The 16908-nt window shown below is 36.0% G+C and overlaps 1 protein-coding gene across 3 annotated transcripts in view; it reads right to left on the bottom strand.

The window, feature by feature from the left end:
• Positions 1-8793: 8793 nt before the first annotated feature.
• Positions 8794-16908, bottom strand: part of COMMD10 (COMM domain containing 10) — a 163210-nt gene continuing 155095 nt past the window's right edge. For 2 of the 3 annotated variants that reach the window (XM_087429909.1, XM_004420288.3), the window contains 2 exons: positions 10358-10417; positions 8794-9630 (listed from right to left, as the gene is read on the bottom strand). In XM_087429909.1, coding sequence (XP_087286035.1) covers positions 9592-9630; positions 10358-10417 — 99 coding nt within the window. In that variant the 3' untranslated portion in view covers positions 8794-9591. The remainder of the gene's footprint in view (positions 9631-10357; positions 10418-16908) is intronic. The other variant, XM_087429910.1, reaches the window with a different exon arrangement.

The following is a 16908-nucleotide window of genomic DNA, read 5'->3' on the forward strand; positions in this document are numbered from 1 at the left end:
AATAAGACAGATCTGCTAAGAACAGCTATAAGGGACAGAGGGGAAATTGTGATTGCATTTAATGGCACTTGACTAGAGAACCTCCAAATGCCCAAATCTTGTCCTGCCAATCACTCCTCAACCCTTGACATTCCCAAGGGAGCTGCATACTGAAAGATTGATAAATGGGAAACAAAGTGACACTTTCTTATTATCTTTCAGAGCTTGATAAGCCTGGGTTAGAGTACATGGTTCACTCTTAAGGCCTAAGAATTAGGACCCTCCTGCTCTCCTCCCCAACACACCACAGCTTCACCTCAAATTTTGTACTATCGCTACCCTGCCAGCCACATGGCACGAAACTAAAGCAATGATGCTTTGAGGTGGAGAAAGATGGCTAGGCCCTGAGGAATCCCTGGTTCCGCTGACAATTCCAATCCATGGAGCAAAAGCAGGGAGTGCAAGAGAGGACCGCCATGCACAGACACGGCCTTTTTACTGTACTCTGCCCACTAGTAAACACAGCCAACCAATATTTTATAGTTGACCAAACAGAATGGCAAACCATTCTCCCGTAAGAGACGTGGGGGAGCTAGAAAGAGAGACAACAGGACAGTAGGTAGAGAAACAGAAGCCTTCCTTTGCCAATAAAACATTCACCCTCTCCCCACAAAAATGTTCTATTTGAAACCCCCTACAGAGAAGCTTATGAAATAGAGGTGGCTTCTTTAGTAAAACCTAAAATACATATTTAGTCTTAGAAAGCTGATGAAATAAGGAATAATTCTTTAATTATAGGAGAATTTTTCACTTCTCAAAAAATATAATTCTATAGAAAGAAAATTAGACATTTTGTGGCCCCACTTGTTCAAGCCCACACTTTTGTAACTCTGGATCCAACAGCATAGACTATAGAGCTAAATATAAGAATTAATTAAAATATTTTTGAGATTGTCCTGATTAAAAATTTAACTGAAAGTGTAACCTAAAGAAAAGGGTTCTGAAAGTACAAGTGTATTTATGGGAATGGTATTAACCCAAGGAAAATAATCCAGGAAAACCAGAGATGGGAGGAGTGGTTTGAGAAGCCTGTATAGGGGAACCACAGCACTGTAAAATCAGTACCCTTGGGCAAATTCCCATTGAGTGCCTGAAGGAATAACCCTACAGATGGTGGTCACACTCTACTGCTCCATCAGCTCAGGGCATCTATCTACACATGAGCCTGCCCAGCAGAACTTGATAAAACCGCTGACCCAAACATACAAAGGAGGTTAATAGCATTGCTAGCAAAGGTGGCCACCCTAGAGTCTTTCAAGCCTGCTGAGTGAGGAATGTTTGCGCTGGGCAATTTGCAAGTTCAGAAAGCTGATGCACCCAAACTCGCTAACTTTTTATTACTACTCCAGTTACTTTCGATCATACAAGTACACTACAGAACATACTTTGCAGTAAGAAACACCAAAACTCTGACAAAGAGGGCCTTAAGCCATGAAGTAGAAAAGTTAGATGTTATAAATCACCACTCTTATCAAGAAGAAACTGATCCCTCACATTGGACTCTACATCTAAAGGTACAGTCTTGGTTGCATAGGGAAAATTTTAACTAAAATGTTACAGATCAGCTTTCTGAATGGTTCTCTGCATCTTGCTTGCACTCTGCATTATCTATGTGAACTCTTTCAGATTTTTGTCCAGCCCCTATACTTGTGATAACTTAGAACATTCTGTGCCATGTAACAGGAGTCTTCTTTCTAAGACTTTGTCATTGACTTGTCCCACGTCATCGAGGAAAGCCTATTTGTAGGCGGTGTGTATATGTGTGTCTTTAATCAAGACACACTCTTTTCAACAGGAAATTAAAATCTAGGTAATGAGCTCACAAAATCTATACATACTTAACATATATCTCAATATAAGAATGTTTCTGATATCTTTCTGGAGCACTTCATTTGATCCTGTCACATAAATCACCTCTGAATTTGGTAGGAACATAACTATTTTTCAGTCTTTGCAGTATCAGTACAAGAAGCACGTCTAGGTCAAATTCACGACTATCATAAATCTCCTCTCACATCAGTGGGAGAACTTGCTCTAGCATTTTGGACTGGAGGAATCTGGGTCTCCAGCAGGTTATCAGGCTTTCATTCTCCTCTTGTATATCTCCTGCTCAATGAGTGAAAGGAACAGTGACTTCAGGAGACCCTCCCCAGAAGAGATGTGGCTATTCCCTAGTGAGATTACCAACGTATTTGGCTAAAGCAGTTTGAAAACCACTCTTGTAAATCTGAGATTTATGATCGTTTGGTTTGTTTTTAGGAATTCAGAGGGTACTGTGCAAATAAGAGAGGCAGAGGGGAAAGAACTATTTATGTACTCCATTAATTCATTCAACCAATATTTCTTAAGTACCCTGATGTTCACAGGACTACTTACATCAGCAAGTAATAAAGTGAGAGAGGCTGGATTGCAAAGTGGAGCACATGATCTGAGATGTACAAGTCACCACTTTTTCCCATCATTTGGAAAATTACTGTGCTCTGCTGCCAAAGCATAACCACATTCCTGGACAGGGAGGAATGCTGAAGCTTCCAAAGTTGAAGTGTTAGAGCGGCCTGTTTCTGGGGACAGCTTTTTGCCTTGTTCATAGGTAGCATGGTTGAACCAGTAGGAAGAATCTGAAATGTAGACTAGAAACAGAGCACAAAGGAAATCTGGCAATTTCAGAAGCCAGGTGACATGGGGAAAAACCTTGAGAAATCACTGAGCTCTATGCCTCATGGCAAATCTACATTTATTATAGGTGAGAAAAACTTTATTATCGACTTTTCCTTAAACAATTCAGGTAGGATGTATTGTGTTCTTTAAAATTCAGTTTCAGAAATAAATGCAACTATTAAATTTACTATTAACTGCTTTCCCCTTCTTTCCTTTACTTAGAATCCTTTGAAGAAAAACCATTTTAAGAAACCAAGTCATTTATAAAATGAGATTCTCAGATTCTCATTAAAAGATGCTAAAAATGACTGAACTCTGGCTTTACTAAGGGAACATTATTATATTTTCATTATGTTTCCTGCCTTGGAGATTAAAACAGTTTCTCTAATCCTGTAGCATCCTCTTCCTTACAGATTTATAAACTGGACCTGCTTCAACTTTCTTGTCTTTGAAGCCTATTTCTTTTGAAATAAAAACTAATAACTTTCCATTTCAAATAAAACAAATAAAGCGGGCCATGAAAACTGCCATCATTTGGATTTGGATCGGAGGCCTCTAGTCAGCTAGTACAACCTTACACTTCAGAGAAAAGCAAAAGACCTTTAAAAAGATTCAAGAGTATGCATGTGGGGAGGGGTGGGAGAAGGAAGCAATGATGAAATTCTTGAAATTCTCCAAAATTATAAATGCCATTAAGCTTTACTATAAAATCTCTCAAATTAATGTGTTCCTAATTTTAGCATTAAATGAGGCTGGTGTATTGAGTAGAACTATTTGCATAATGATGACAAAAATCAAAGTTTCGGGGAAGTAAAATTGACTCATCTGAAACTTAAATTTTAATTCCTGAACAGCTTCTGACTAATGAGCCTGAACAAGTCAGAATTGTCTTGGCCCTCTTCTTCAATGGTGGAAAAGGGATTATGTAAAGACTGGGGGAAATTTACAATATACACCTATGGTTTCTCAAACTTTTCCTTCCAATTAGCCACCCTGGGTGCGGAGGATGCATATATCCTCCCAGTAGCTCTGAGAGCTTAGCCTAAAGTTGCAGGCTGCAAGCACAAAGTTTTTTGAAGTTTCCCATTTTGTCTTTAACATTTATATGTATTTTGAACTATATACCATAAAACATCATCTCTCTTTAAAAATGTAAATGCTCTAAATTACTGGCTAATTAAAATCATATTATCCCCATATGAGTTAGGCTATAGGCTAAGCTGTTGTAGTAAAAAGATCCCAAATATAGTTGCTCAACAAGATGTTTTATTTTTCACTAATGGTCTGGAGATAGCAGACTGTGAAGGACATCTTGGCAATACTGCTCCACGAGGACATTCAGGGACCCAGCTTCTTTCCATCTTGTTGCTTCCTACCCCTAAGGCATTATCCTTGTCTGCTCAGTCAAAGCTTACTCAGCTCCAAATCTATGTTTCAGTCACGGAAAGAGGAAAGAAAAGTGGAGATGAATTCTCCATGCACATTTCATTGGTGAGACCTAGTCACATGGCTGCAGTAGCTGCAGAGGATGGAAAATATAATTTGCAACTGGATAGCCATGTGGCTGGCAAAAATTAAAGTAAAAGTGATGCTACAGAAATATATACCACATCCATCTTATGGATTTATGTATCCCTTACAAACTACTATATTCCTCTAGGGATACCCCAGGGAAGCACAGTATAAGGCATGGGTCTGCAATTTTTTCCAATAAAGAGCCAGGTAGTAAATATTTTAGGTTTTCTGGGTCATATGCTCTCTGTTGCAACTCTTCAACTCTGTTGTTGTGCAAAAGCAGCCACAGACTATATGACTACGTGTAAACGCAAGTGCATGGCTGTTGTTTTAGTTATCTATTACAGCATGACAAATTACTATAAATTTAGAAGTTTAAGTCAACACTCATTTATTATCTCACAGTTACTCTGGGTCGGGAGTCTGGGTCCTTCATGTAGGCTCTCATAAGGCTGCAATCATAGTCAGTTGGACTATGTTTTCATCTGGAGGCTTGACCCAGAAAGAATCCACTTCTAAACTCACCCAAGTTGTTTGCAGATCTACTTCCTTGTGGCTGTAGGGCTGAGGGCCTAGGGCCTCAGCTTCTTGCTGGCTATGGTTGTCCTCAGCTCCTAGAGGTCACCTGCAGTTCCTTGTCATGTGGTTCTGTCCACAGCTCCTCTTACGACACAGCAGCTTGCTTCTTCAAAGCCAAGAAGGGAAAAAGTCTCTAGAGTGAGTTTGGTAGCACAACAGAATTTTACATAATGTAACAATCACAGGAGTGACATCTCATTACCTTTGCCATATTCAATTGGTTAGAAGCAAGTAACAGGTGCTGCCCACACTCAAGGGGAGAGGATTATACCTAGGTCTGAATACAAAAAGGCAGGGATGATTGGGAGTCTGTCCACCATAGCTGTGTTCCAATGAAACTTTATAAAAACAAGTGGTGGGCTGAATTAGGCCCACAGGCCATAGTTTGCTGACCCCTGGCATAATGAATAAGGTATAGAAGAGATTGTTTAAGGTGAGAAGAGATAGAAAGTCATTGAATAGAGTTACAGAAAAAGTTAGATTTCTCAGACCCAGAAGAACTATGTAGAAAGATAGTCATAGAAAAAAAAATTCTGATTCTAGTCCCTTCCATAATACACCTATTACCTTATTTTGTTAATAAAACATTGAGTGGGATAGATTGGCATTATGCTCGAATCTGGCGATCGTAAGATAAGAGTTGTTATTGGAACTCCAAGTAAATTCAAAGTGAAGGGGCTTCACAGCAAGCTTTCTGCAATTTTGACTTTAATTCAAACCTTATGTTGGACAATTTCAACAGAAAGCCTGGTCATTTTCTCAGTGATTATGAAAATGACAGCTAACACTTATTATGTGATTATAGTAAATCAGGAATTATGGTAAATGTTTAACATGAATCATTTCATTTTATCTTCATAACACTCCCATGTTATTTAGATTATTATTATTCCCATTACAAAGATGGAGAAACTGAGCTTTAGCAAATTAACACAAAAAGTACAACTATGATATGACTCTTAGTCTGTCCTGAGGGCCCAGACACTTAAATTTTATTTGAAGTGAAATGGGAATGGTTTGAAGGGTTTTAAGCAAGGAGATGGGGTAATTAATATGATGAATGTTTTACAACTATGAGCTCTGTGTGAAGACTGGACTGAAGGGAGGCTAGAGTGGAAGCAGGGTAGTCCAGGGCAAAGATGATGGCAGCTTAGAAAAGGTAGTGTCCTGAAGACATATTTGCAAGATATTTTGGTGGTAGAAGTGACAGGACTGCCTCTCTAACTGTAACGCACTCTACTGCCCCCTTGTTCACTACACTCCAGCCACACTGATCTCTGGTTCCTGAATCGCACTAAGCCTTTTCCAATTTCTGGCTTGCAGCATGGGCCATTCTCTCCGTCTAGAACGCTTGTTGCTCTATTCTGCTATTGCTTCATTCTAACTCATCCTACAGGACTCAGCTCACATCTCACTTCCTCAGAGAATCTTTCCTTGATGCCCCATTCTAAGTTTGGTCCCATCTTTTATCTTCTCTTAATAGAATCCAATTATTTTTCATCCCATACTTGTTCACAATTTATTACAACTTGAGTTTTTTTTTAATTGATTGTCTAACATGTTACACTCCAAGAAGCCAGAAACTATATTTATTTTGCTCATCACTGTTAACATGGTGCCTAGTGTACACAGTTCCTGGCACCAGAGACACTCACTGAATATTTGTTGAGGAAACAAATGGCCGATTTCAATGCCCTTTCACTTAAATACTGTACTATTGCCTCTCACATTTGCTGATTTTAGAAGAGATTTTCCTCTTCAATCCCTCTGGCTTTATCAACATGACATATTCCAAGTAATTAGTGATGCTCCAGTCTCCAACCCACTCTCACCCTACACTTGTCCCAAAACTCCATCCCAGGTTAAAGAGAACGCTGAGAATGAAATCTACAGTAGGAGGAAGGGGCTGACAAAGTTGGCTTAAGGTGGGTGAATTCCCATTTATAGTTGGTGAGAGTATAAAGCGATGTGAATCTTTGGGGAAACAATTTATCAATATGCAAAAATGGCCTTAAATGTAAACAAATAAAAACATACACAAAGAGGGGTGTGTGTGTGTGTGTGTGTGTGTGTGTGTGTGTGTGTGTGTTTGTATTTATATAAGATGTCTGAAAAGATATAAACCAAATGTTTCTAAGTAGTTAGGTAGGTACTTCTGGGGAATGAGATGGCAAAACAGAAGAATCTTTTTTTTTTTTTTTTTACAAGGGGCAATTATTTTTATAATAAAATCCCATTAAAATAGAAATAGAAAATAAATCTTCATACTTCTGACATAATAATCTCACCTCTAGGAATCTATACTAATAAAATAACAAGAGATGTAGTCTAGGGTTTATATATGATATTCACCAGTGAGTTCTTTAGTATGTTAAAAAACTGGAAATAATCAAAATGTCTAACAATAGATTGGATAACTAAATAAAGTGTAATTCATTCAAATGATGACTATTTAATACACATTAAAATTGTTTTAGACAATAAGGACATGAAAAATGCTCATGTTATAACATTACATAAGCAAAGTATGAAACTGTAGTTATGGCATTACTCTAATTTGTTAGGAAAGAAAGAAAAAATGAGAGAAAAGAGAAAGATATATGAATAGACAAAAAAAAAAACTTCAATAAAATCTACCAAAATGTCATTAATGGCCATTTCTGGATGACGAGATTCTATAATTTTAGGTTACTTCTTTATGATTTTTTGGTATTTCCTAATTAAAAATAATATATTTTCCAATCAGAGAATTGCAGATATTATTTGTAGTAGGTATAAAAATAGTACATTGGTTCCTTTCTCACAAGTAATTCTATTTGTATTCAGCCCTCTTGTCAAGCACTCATACAAGACATATTTATTTGCTAAGATAGTAGGTTCCAGTCCCCACTTATCCCTCCACCCATCTTATTTCTATGAAAAAGTAACATGCATTTAATACTCTCTGGGGATGATATTTTCTTTGACTTGTGTATTGTAACAATGATGGTACCTTAAGGAATAAAAGTATCTGCAATTAAATATATTTCAGGAATAATTATGTTCTTGGTTGCAATCAGACCTTCTACTTGTCCTTCCTTCAATATCTTTGGTCAGACTTTCTTGAAATAGACTAATACAGAGAAAACCACCACATTTTTGTATAGGTTTAGACATATTCTTAGAGAGTATAAAACCAGCTCTTTTAGGGAACACTAATAGAAAATTTCATTTTGAACTGTCACATTTAATTTAGATACCTACACTGGGAGTTAAGTTGGCGATTAAACCAAAGAAAACTTCTACCTATCTATATGGTCACTGTTAGGAAGGCCTAACAAGTTCAACTTGAGATGATGTATGCTTATTGGTACATAAGAAGTGTGAAAGAGTATTTACCAAAATGTAGTTCCCTCTGGGGCAGAGCATAAAAACATAAGACAAATCCTACAAGCCACATATGGAAACAAATCCAATTATATTATAAACATGTCTTCCAGATATCCTATCAATAGAAGTTTGAGTTTAAAAACTTGTCAAAGCAATCAACTATGATCAACAACTACAATATTTACTTTCTGAAATAATCCAAACTGCCAGTCCTTCTAAGCCACAATATACAAGCACACATATAAATGAGTAAGGGCATAAATCCCATACATTGAACATTTATTTGGGAGACATTTAACAATTGTATTACTCAGATACCCCATATAAGGAATGTGATTTAATTTCAATGGTTCTGTTTGTTTAACTGTAGGACATTTCTGAAATCAAATTCCTTCATGTGAAGAAAGTTATGTTTGAATCAATGCATCTCTCTCTCTCTTTCTCATTTTCTCCCCCACTTCCCCTCTCCCTTTCTCCTCCTCTCTCCCTTTGTCCCTCTCTCCTTCCCTCTCTGGAAACAATATAGGACAGATATTTCATTCATAAAAAATGCAATTGATATGATTTTTTCTTATAAGCAATCATACATTTATGTACATTCATAGCATAAAATACTGTGCACTTCAGTTCAACTAATTTGAAGACATAAAAATTTTATTGACTGTAATTAACATATTTACAGAAAGAGAATGTAAAAAGTATCTGTTTTGAAATTTAAGAACAACCATTTAGCACTCATTACAATTATTTTTATTCATGATCTGAATCTGTCTCTTACACTATGAAGCAGATCATTATTAATTTGCAGTACAAAGAAAAGCACACAAAAACCTGAATTGTTATTAAATCGTTAAACTCAGAGGAAATGTTAAAGCACACAGAGAAGTTCACACTGAAATTAACTGATATACTACTACTAGCTCTATTTTAAATTTCTTTCTTATATTATTTATCAAGCAAAATATACTCATTATATTCAAGGAAAAATACCATAATGTATTTGATTGTATGTGGCTGCTTTCCTATGTTTATTAATGTAATTACTGAAGTTCTGTATTCTAAGGTATACATTATACCTTGTATCCATGGATCCTCCTTGATACATAAAGGTGTCAAGTATGTAAAAAATAAACAGGTCAGGAAATAAAACAAAAATAGGACAGTAAGAACAATACGGTATTTACTTTTTTCCTTTAATGCAAAAGTAACAATTGCTTTCTGTTGGCTCATACAACTAGAGAATATATTTTAGAACCTCAGTACTCAGAACAATGATCTCCCTTGGCTGTTATTTGTCTAAGAAGCAATAAGCCATATAATTTACAAGAAGAAAGCTACGGAATCCTTCAGAAAATACAAGCTGGCAGTCTATCTTCAATGCAAAATAGCGAGGTGGCAGGAGTGTGATGAAGAAACCAGTCTTTGAGAACATCATGTAAGGGAATCCAGCTGTGCTTGTATGGTCTCTAGCTATTTACAAAGGCAAAAAAAAAAAAGAAAGTTGGTAAAGGGAGAGAAATTCATCTGAATTGTTGTTTAGAAACATGCAAACAGAAGGAAAAGAATGGCATTGGCAACTATGCTTATTAAATCCATTCACACAGCAATAAAAATACCACTTAGAAAACTTTTCTTTTTATGTGAAGATATTAGAATTCATGCTTGCTATTTAAGTTTTCAAATTTGTAAAGGAGGATTTCTAAATACTACTGTTTTAAATACACTCAGCTGTTTCATTTAAATGATCACTACATAAGATTTGGGAAGTAGGGGGCAGTGCATTTTCCTGGATTACAAAATCAGTATTTGGAAAGAAACACGAAATATGCTCAAAAAGAAATCTTTAAGGGCCTGACATCTTCCTTCTCCCTTGGGCCCAGAAATTAAAATGTCTAACATGACCTATATCTGAAGGGCCAGTGTGGCTAAGTACCACAAAGTTCATTACTTAATGCTTTACATTAAAACAACAATCATATTGCTTTAATTAAAACTATTTCTATTTTCTTTCTGATTTGGTTTGTCAGATTCTCTTCATCTTGGCAATGCTTCCTACTGTGAAATATAAGGTGTTTACAAGGGGAGTTTAAAGAATCTAGCTCCATAATAGGGCATTCAAAAGTAAGAATTCATAAAATGAAGAGAACATTACAAAAAAACCCACATACATATTAGAAATTATTTAAAAAATATAGACCTTGTTATAGAAATCAAACAACTCTTCGTGACTGAATTCCACAAGAACTTTCTCCAGGCTCTGTAAGGAAGAAAAAGAAAGAAAAAAAATTTAGTTGTATACAATTTACATTTCATTTTTCTCTCTCCAGCCAGCCCAAGAATGTGCCATATTATTCTCCATGTGGTTTTAAAAAAATACTTACTTGCTCTACTCAAACCCACTGTTCCTACAACTCACAAATGCACTTAATAACATTCTACTTTAGCAAAAGGTTTCAACTCTATAGGGACATCTGTTCTTTAAGTTTACTCCACAAAGGTTAATAAAATATATGCCAGCAAGAGAACAATTTCATTATCTATTTTTTTCAAGACAGAGATAATATATGAGATTATATTTCATCTTTCTCAGCAGTCCATTTGAAATCTAGTAAATACCATTACACAAAGACACTGAAGGCAGCATATCTGATTGAACTCATCCAGCCATTAATGCCTCATGTCAGCACAGCTGCTGCCTCCAAGCATTAATTTAACAGTTATGATCTTAACATGCTGAGATTGTTACCTTTTTTAATGTACAGACGCAGCAAAAGTTAACGATTAACACAACAGCTTCAAAGCTGTTCCTTCCTTTCACCTCACATATGATAGAGAAATCTTTATTTCTTTATAATGGATGCTAAAAATGCTAAGTAATATTTTGTATGTATGCATGATGGTTTAGTAAACATTTAAGCAACATTAACCCAACCCACTCCAACCTGCTTTTGGTTGATTTTGTAAACTGAGGAAACAAACTAGTTTCTGAAGATTGTTCAAATATGTTTATTTTATTGAAGGTATCTTTGGGAAGTGAAAGTTAATGAGGAGAGGATGCCAAGAATGTGCTACCTGGTCTGACCACACTGTCATGCTCACATGACATAAAACAAGCACCACGAACTGAAGAAGTGGAAAATCGTTGCAGATAAGACATTGATTCATGTACTTAATTGCTTGTGGTTATTTCCAACATTCTATTAATTATAGTTCTCAGTTTCTATGTTTACTTTTTTTCTTTGTTTTATCTGTTTTAATGATTTCCATTTCTATTTACAAAGCCAACATTTTCAACACAAGTTATCTCCAGCTAATCCAGGAGAGTCAACGGGGCTATGTTCAGAAACGGCACCTCTCTTTTCAAGAAGCCTAAACATAAAGGATCAAATTCCACACTTCTTCATTTCTCTTATACAGTCACCTAAGTATTTGAGCTTTAAAAGGAATGAAGAAGCATATCTACTTTAAAGCCTCAACCTTTAGGAATTATATAAAACTATAAATTTTTCAAATTTATTAGAAAAATTAGTTGGCTAATTGGCACATATCATTAAACCACCAAAGGCTGAATCAGCATTGTCTGGCAGTGCTATATTTCCTCCCAGCAGTTAAAGGGAGATGATAGGCCTAGGTTTACCCTAGGGAAAAGCAAGGCAAGTTCATTACTTTTCCCCCTCCAAGCCAAAAGTTAGGAGGGATTGAAGACTCAATCAGTATGTGAACAACTGATTTGCTGTACCCCTAGAGGGTGCAGCCAAGCTTTGCTTTGCTTTGTTTCAAGGCAGTGTTTCCTAAAATGTTACACTGAGGAAAGAGAAGGAAGGTAACTTGGAAAACATACTTCTTACAACAACAACAGCTAAAATGTGTGTGTGTGCATGAGTGTATATACAAATATAGATATGTGTGTGTATATATCTTTTATATATACATATTTAAATTTCGTGTCTCGCTTTATTGAAATACTTAGCCCCAAGAAGGAAAAATGCTGATACCTGAGATAAAACATGCACCTATACCTGTGTGTGGCATAATCACTGGTACCTATTATCATTATCATTTCCCATTCAACCCACAGGGACTTAGAGAAGACCATGAGAATATGGGAATGGTTTTAAGTGTTTCATGTCTACGTGTTGAGAGATTATCCTTAGAATTTGAGAATCTATTATCCAAGGGGTAGCCAAGGGCAGTTGTTTTTTAGGAGGGTAAGGATGGAGCTTAGATGTGTAGGATGAAAAGGAAAGGGGGGCTTGGCAAGGGGCCAACTCCCGACATTTTCATGTTTTGACATGGAACCCCACAGAATCTAAGAATTTTAAATTCAAATCTGGCCTTACAGGACACTATGAAGGTATCTTATCAAGAAAGAAGTATAGATCACATTTTATTTAACAGTTTGGTGACTTTATTTATGACTTTAAATTTAGACATATGGTCCACGGCCTCCATTTTTACTCTTGCTTCAGGTCCCACAAATATTAGGAGTGGGACTGATCAAAATCTTTACTGGGACCATAGCATTTTTAGGAGGAAAACACACTCTTAGCTTTCTTTGAGATATACCTGGGAAGTTATATTCAGATTTGCTTATCAAACCAGAATCAATTCTCTATCTTCACTGTCTACTCTTCAGAAAATGTATGTACGGTTCTAGCCATTAAGGAAGCATGTTTTCAAACAACTTCTCTTCAGTTTAACGTCTGGACACAAATCAATGGCAGTCCAGACCCAACAAGGATGTACAAACAGCATTAAGTTTAATGAGAGTTCAATTATTAGTATTTCAGGGGTGCTTCTGTTTGGATTGTCTAGCTCTACATACATCTTCCTTCACTTTATATACTCCTGGCCTTTGACTCAACTCATGGTTCATTAGTATCTTTGTTAAAGGAAGAAGAGGAAAAAATAAATTGAAATTCATACCTGCTATCTGAGCTATCAGTAGCAACTCTAACAGGCTTTCTGAAGGAAGACGTAGAAAATCCTGGCTAAAGTAGTTTTATAGGCTGAATTTGACAATGGATTTAATTTATCTTAATTAAGTGATTAACTTAATTAATTAAGTGATAGCTTCCTGTCTATCACTGTCAATAGATAATGAGCCTTGACTATTTGGTCCTAATTTTTTTTCCAAAAGAGTCAGAAAGATAGTCTGGATAATAAAATGTAGACTATTATGTCATACTAAATAAGAAGGGAAATAGCTGCATAAAACTACAGTCCTGAGTCATCAAAATGCATCGTCATCTTGTCAATTATATACCAAAACTATTTTAAACTTGAACTACATAACTCTAATCACTTGGCGAAATCAAATAAGTATATATTTCTGATACATATGTGTATATATTTTTCATATATATGCATATGTGTGTGTGTATATGAGATATATATACGCGCACACACACACACCTTTAGCTAGTACTGTACTTCACTTTTTACATAGTCTAGTGCTTAGGAAAAAAGTATATGAGAACATACATAACTATTCTTCTAGTAATCAGGTACAAAGGATATTTTCATATAAGGCAAATTGTATTTTAAGTTAAAAGATTTTAAAGAAATTGATAATTCTAACAGAGAGTTTATATTGTCTTCCAAAGAAATATAATGATTAGATAAATAATACAAATTATTTCTGGGAGAGCTTTTTGTTGCTTGTCTGTTTAAGAGGAGTATCAATGGATACTACTATTATTCAGGATAACTCATGGGAAACATTCACTAGGTTTGGTAAAAAAATAAGTAATTTAATGATAGCTAACTAGGCCAAGATATTGTTATACATACCCGTCCACAGAAACGAAGAATTTTTTAGACATAAAAATGAAGTCAGTAAGTAAGACAGTTTTTCTTTTCTTTTGATTTGTTGTTGTTATTGTTTTGTTGGGGGTAGAGAGGGGGATTGATTTGTACTGAGTCATCCACACTATTGCATGGTCCATCTTGGGAGAAAAGTACCTATATGTATTATGTTTTGGAGGCTACTGTGAATGATACCTGCTCACATGAGAATAAAGCAGGAAAACATTGTTCTTAGTCTTTTATTCTTGGTTTTACACAATCTTCCCTAATCTCACTTTTAAGTTTTATTTCCCACAAGACTCCTCCAAAATCTCTGCTCCAACCAAACTGGTGTATTCACTGTTTCCCAAATATTCCACTTTCCTGCCTGTTTTTGCTTATGTGGTCTCCTATTTCTGAGGTAGATTGTAGTTCTCAATGGGTAAAGTAAAACAAAAAAGCTAAAAGAAAATATAAGGGAATATTTCCATAACCTTGGGGTATATAAAGATTCCTTTAAAAAGACATGAAAATATACTAACTATATAATCTTTATATAGGTTAACAACTAACAAATACGTTGTTAGTAAATATACTAACTATAAAGAAAATGATTGATAAATTAGAATACATTAAAATTCAGAACTTCCATTCATCAAAACACAGCATCAAAAGAGTGGAAAGAGGGGCCGGTCCTGTGGCGCAAGCGGTTAAGTGCGTGTGCTCCGCTTCGGCGGCCCGGGTTCGCTGGTTCAGATCCCAGGCGCACAGCGATGCACCGCTTGTTAAGCCATGCTGTGGCTGCATCCCATATAAAGTAGAGGAAGATGGGCACGGATGTTAGCCCAGGGCCAATCTTCCTCAGCAGAAAAAGAGGAGGATTGGCACCAGATGTTAGCTCAGGGCTGGTCTTCCTCACACACACAAAAAAAGAGTGGAAAGATTGGCCACAGAGACTCATATCCAGAACACACAAAAATTCCTGTGTGTCAATAAAAAAAAGAGATAAAATTCAGTTTAAAAATGGACAAGAACATATATCAAATCATTATGTTGTACACTTAAAACTAACACAATATTATGTCAATTACATCTCAATAAAAAAATCCCACGTGGGTGGTAGTGTTTGGCTGGGGAGAGGAGGAGGAAACTATCAGGAGATCCTTATGATGTCAGATTAGACTGTTAAAAGGGACTCTAGCTAATGTGAATGATCTGAAAGCCTGGCTGCTGGCAGAATGCAAGCAGGGGTGTGAGGGGAAGGGGAGGAGCTAACAATTAGGGACAGCCCTTCTCTTGGGAGGCTTCCCGGCAGTTTCCCCAGCTCAGAGGGGTGGGTCCAGGTTGCCCAAGATAACCATGGATTGACAGGCTTGCTCTGATTCAAAAAAAAAAAAAAGACGACAAGACACTTAAACAGGCACTTCACAGAAAAGGATGTCCAAACAGCCAAAAACAAATGAAAATATATTAGTAACCATACTGCTGGAAGGGGTGAAAATTTGTATAACTACTCTGGAAACTTGTTTGGTATTATTTACTAAAGCTGAAGATATGCACACCCTATGACTCAGGTATTCATTCCTAAGTATTAATATTTTGCTCAATGGTACACAGTTGAACATTTGCACCATGAGACAGGTACAAGAATATTGATAGCACCATTATTCAAAAGAACCAAAAAACAGAAGTAACCAAAATGTCTTGCAACAGAAGAATATATAAATAAATTGTAGTATAGTAATACAACGGAATGTTATACAGATATGAAAATAAACTACAGCTAAATATAACATCATGCATTACTCTCACAAACATAATGTTGAACATCAGAGGCAGGCACAGGAGAATATATACTCATTGATTTCGTTTATATGAAGATTTAAAAAAACAACAACAAAAAAGATTTTAGAGACAAAAGCTTAGATGGTAAAACTATAAAGTAAAGTAACAAAGATATTACCAGAAGTATTAGAGTAGTGATCACCTCTGGGTGACTGGAGAGAGGAGGTAGTAATTGGGAGGAGGCATAAAAGAGGCTTTTGAGGTAATGGCAATAATTTATTTCTTGATTTTGGTGGTGGGTAAAAGGATATTCTTTTTTAGACAAATCACTGTGCTCTTTTTCTGTATGTGTGCTATATTTTCCCCAATAAAAAAGAATGGCATTGTTATCTGTTAAATTCATTCATCAATTTTTCCTCAATAAATATTTATTAAATGCCTATGAGGCCTGTTCTAGGCACTACATATACAGCAATGAGCAACAGAGACAAAAATCTCCCACATTCTAGTTGAAGACAGCAATAAACAAGATATGTCGTCATCATCATCATCATCATCATCATCATCATCATCATCATAATTCACATACATACATGTAGAAATGTTTGTTGGTGATAAATGCTAGGAAGGAAAATAAAGCAGGGATAGGGAATGTATGTTTAGGGGGGTAGGTGGAGATTCAAGGTTAGGTGGTCAGGGAAAGTCTCACTGAGTTGGTGACATTTGACTTAAGATTTTAAAGAAGTGAGGGAATAAAAAGCCAATCCTCAGAATGGGAGAAAATATTTGTGAATCATTGTCTAATAAGAGTATAATACCCAGAATATATAAAAAATTCATATAATTCAACAACAAAAAGACAAATCCAATTAAAAAACAGGCAAATGACTGGAACAGACATTTCTCCATAGAAAATATACAAATGGCAAGTAAGCACGTGAAAAGATGCTCAACATCATTAGTCATTAGGGAAATGCAAATCAAAACCATAATGAGATACCACTTCACACCTAATAGGAAGGGTATACTTTTTTAAAATGGGGGAAAAAAGTGTTAGTGAGGATGTGGAGAAACTGGAATCCTCATACATCGCTAGTGGGAATGTAAAATGGTGCAGCAGCTGTGGGCAACCTTGGCAGTTTCTGAGAAAGGTAATCATAGAATTACCGTTATGAC

The sequence above is a fragment of the Ceratotherium simum genome, chromosome 4 (genome assembly GCF_057802395.1).
Source record: "Ceratotherium simum simum isolate JZ-2026a chromosome 4, ASM5780239v1, whole genome shotgun sequence".
In the NCBI taxonomy this organism is placed as follows: Eukaryota; Metazoa; Chordata; class Mammalia; order Perissodactyla; family Rhinocerotidae; genus Ceratotherium; species Ceratotherium simum.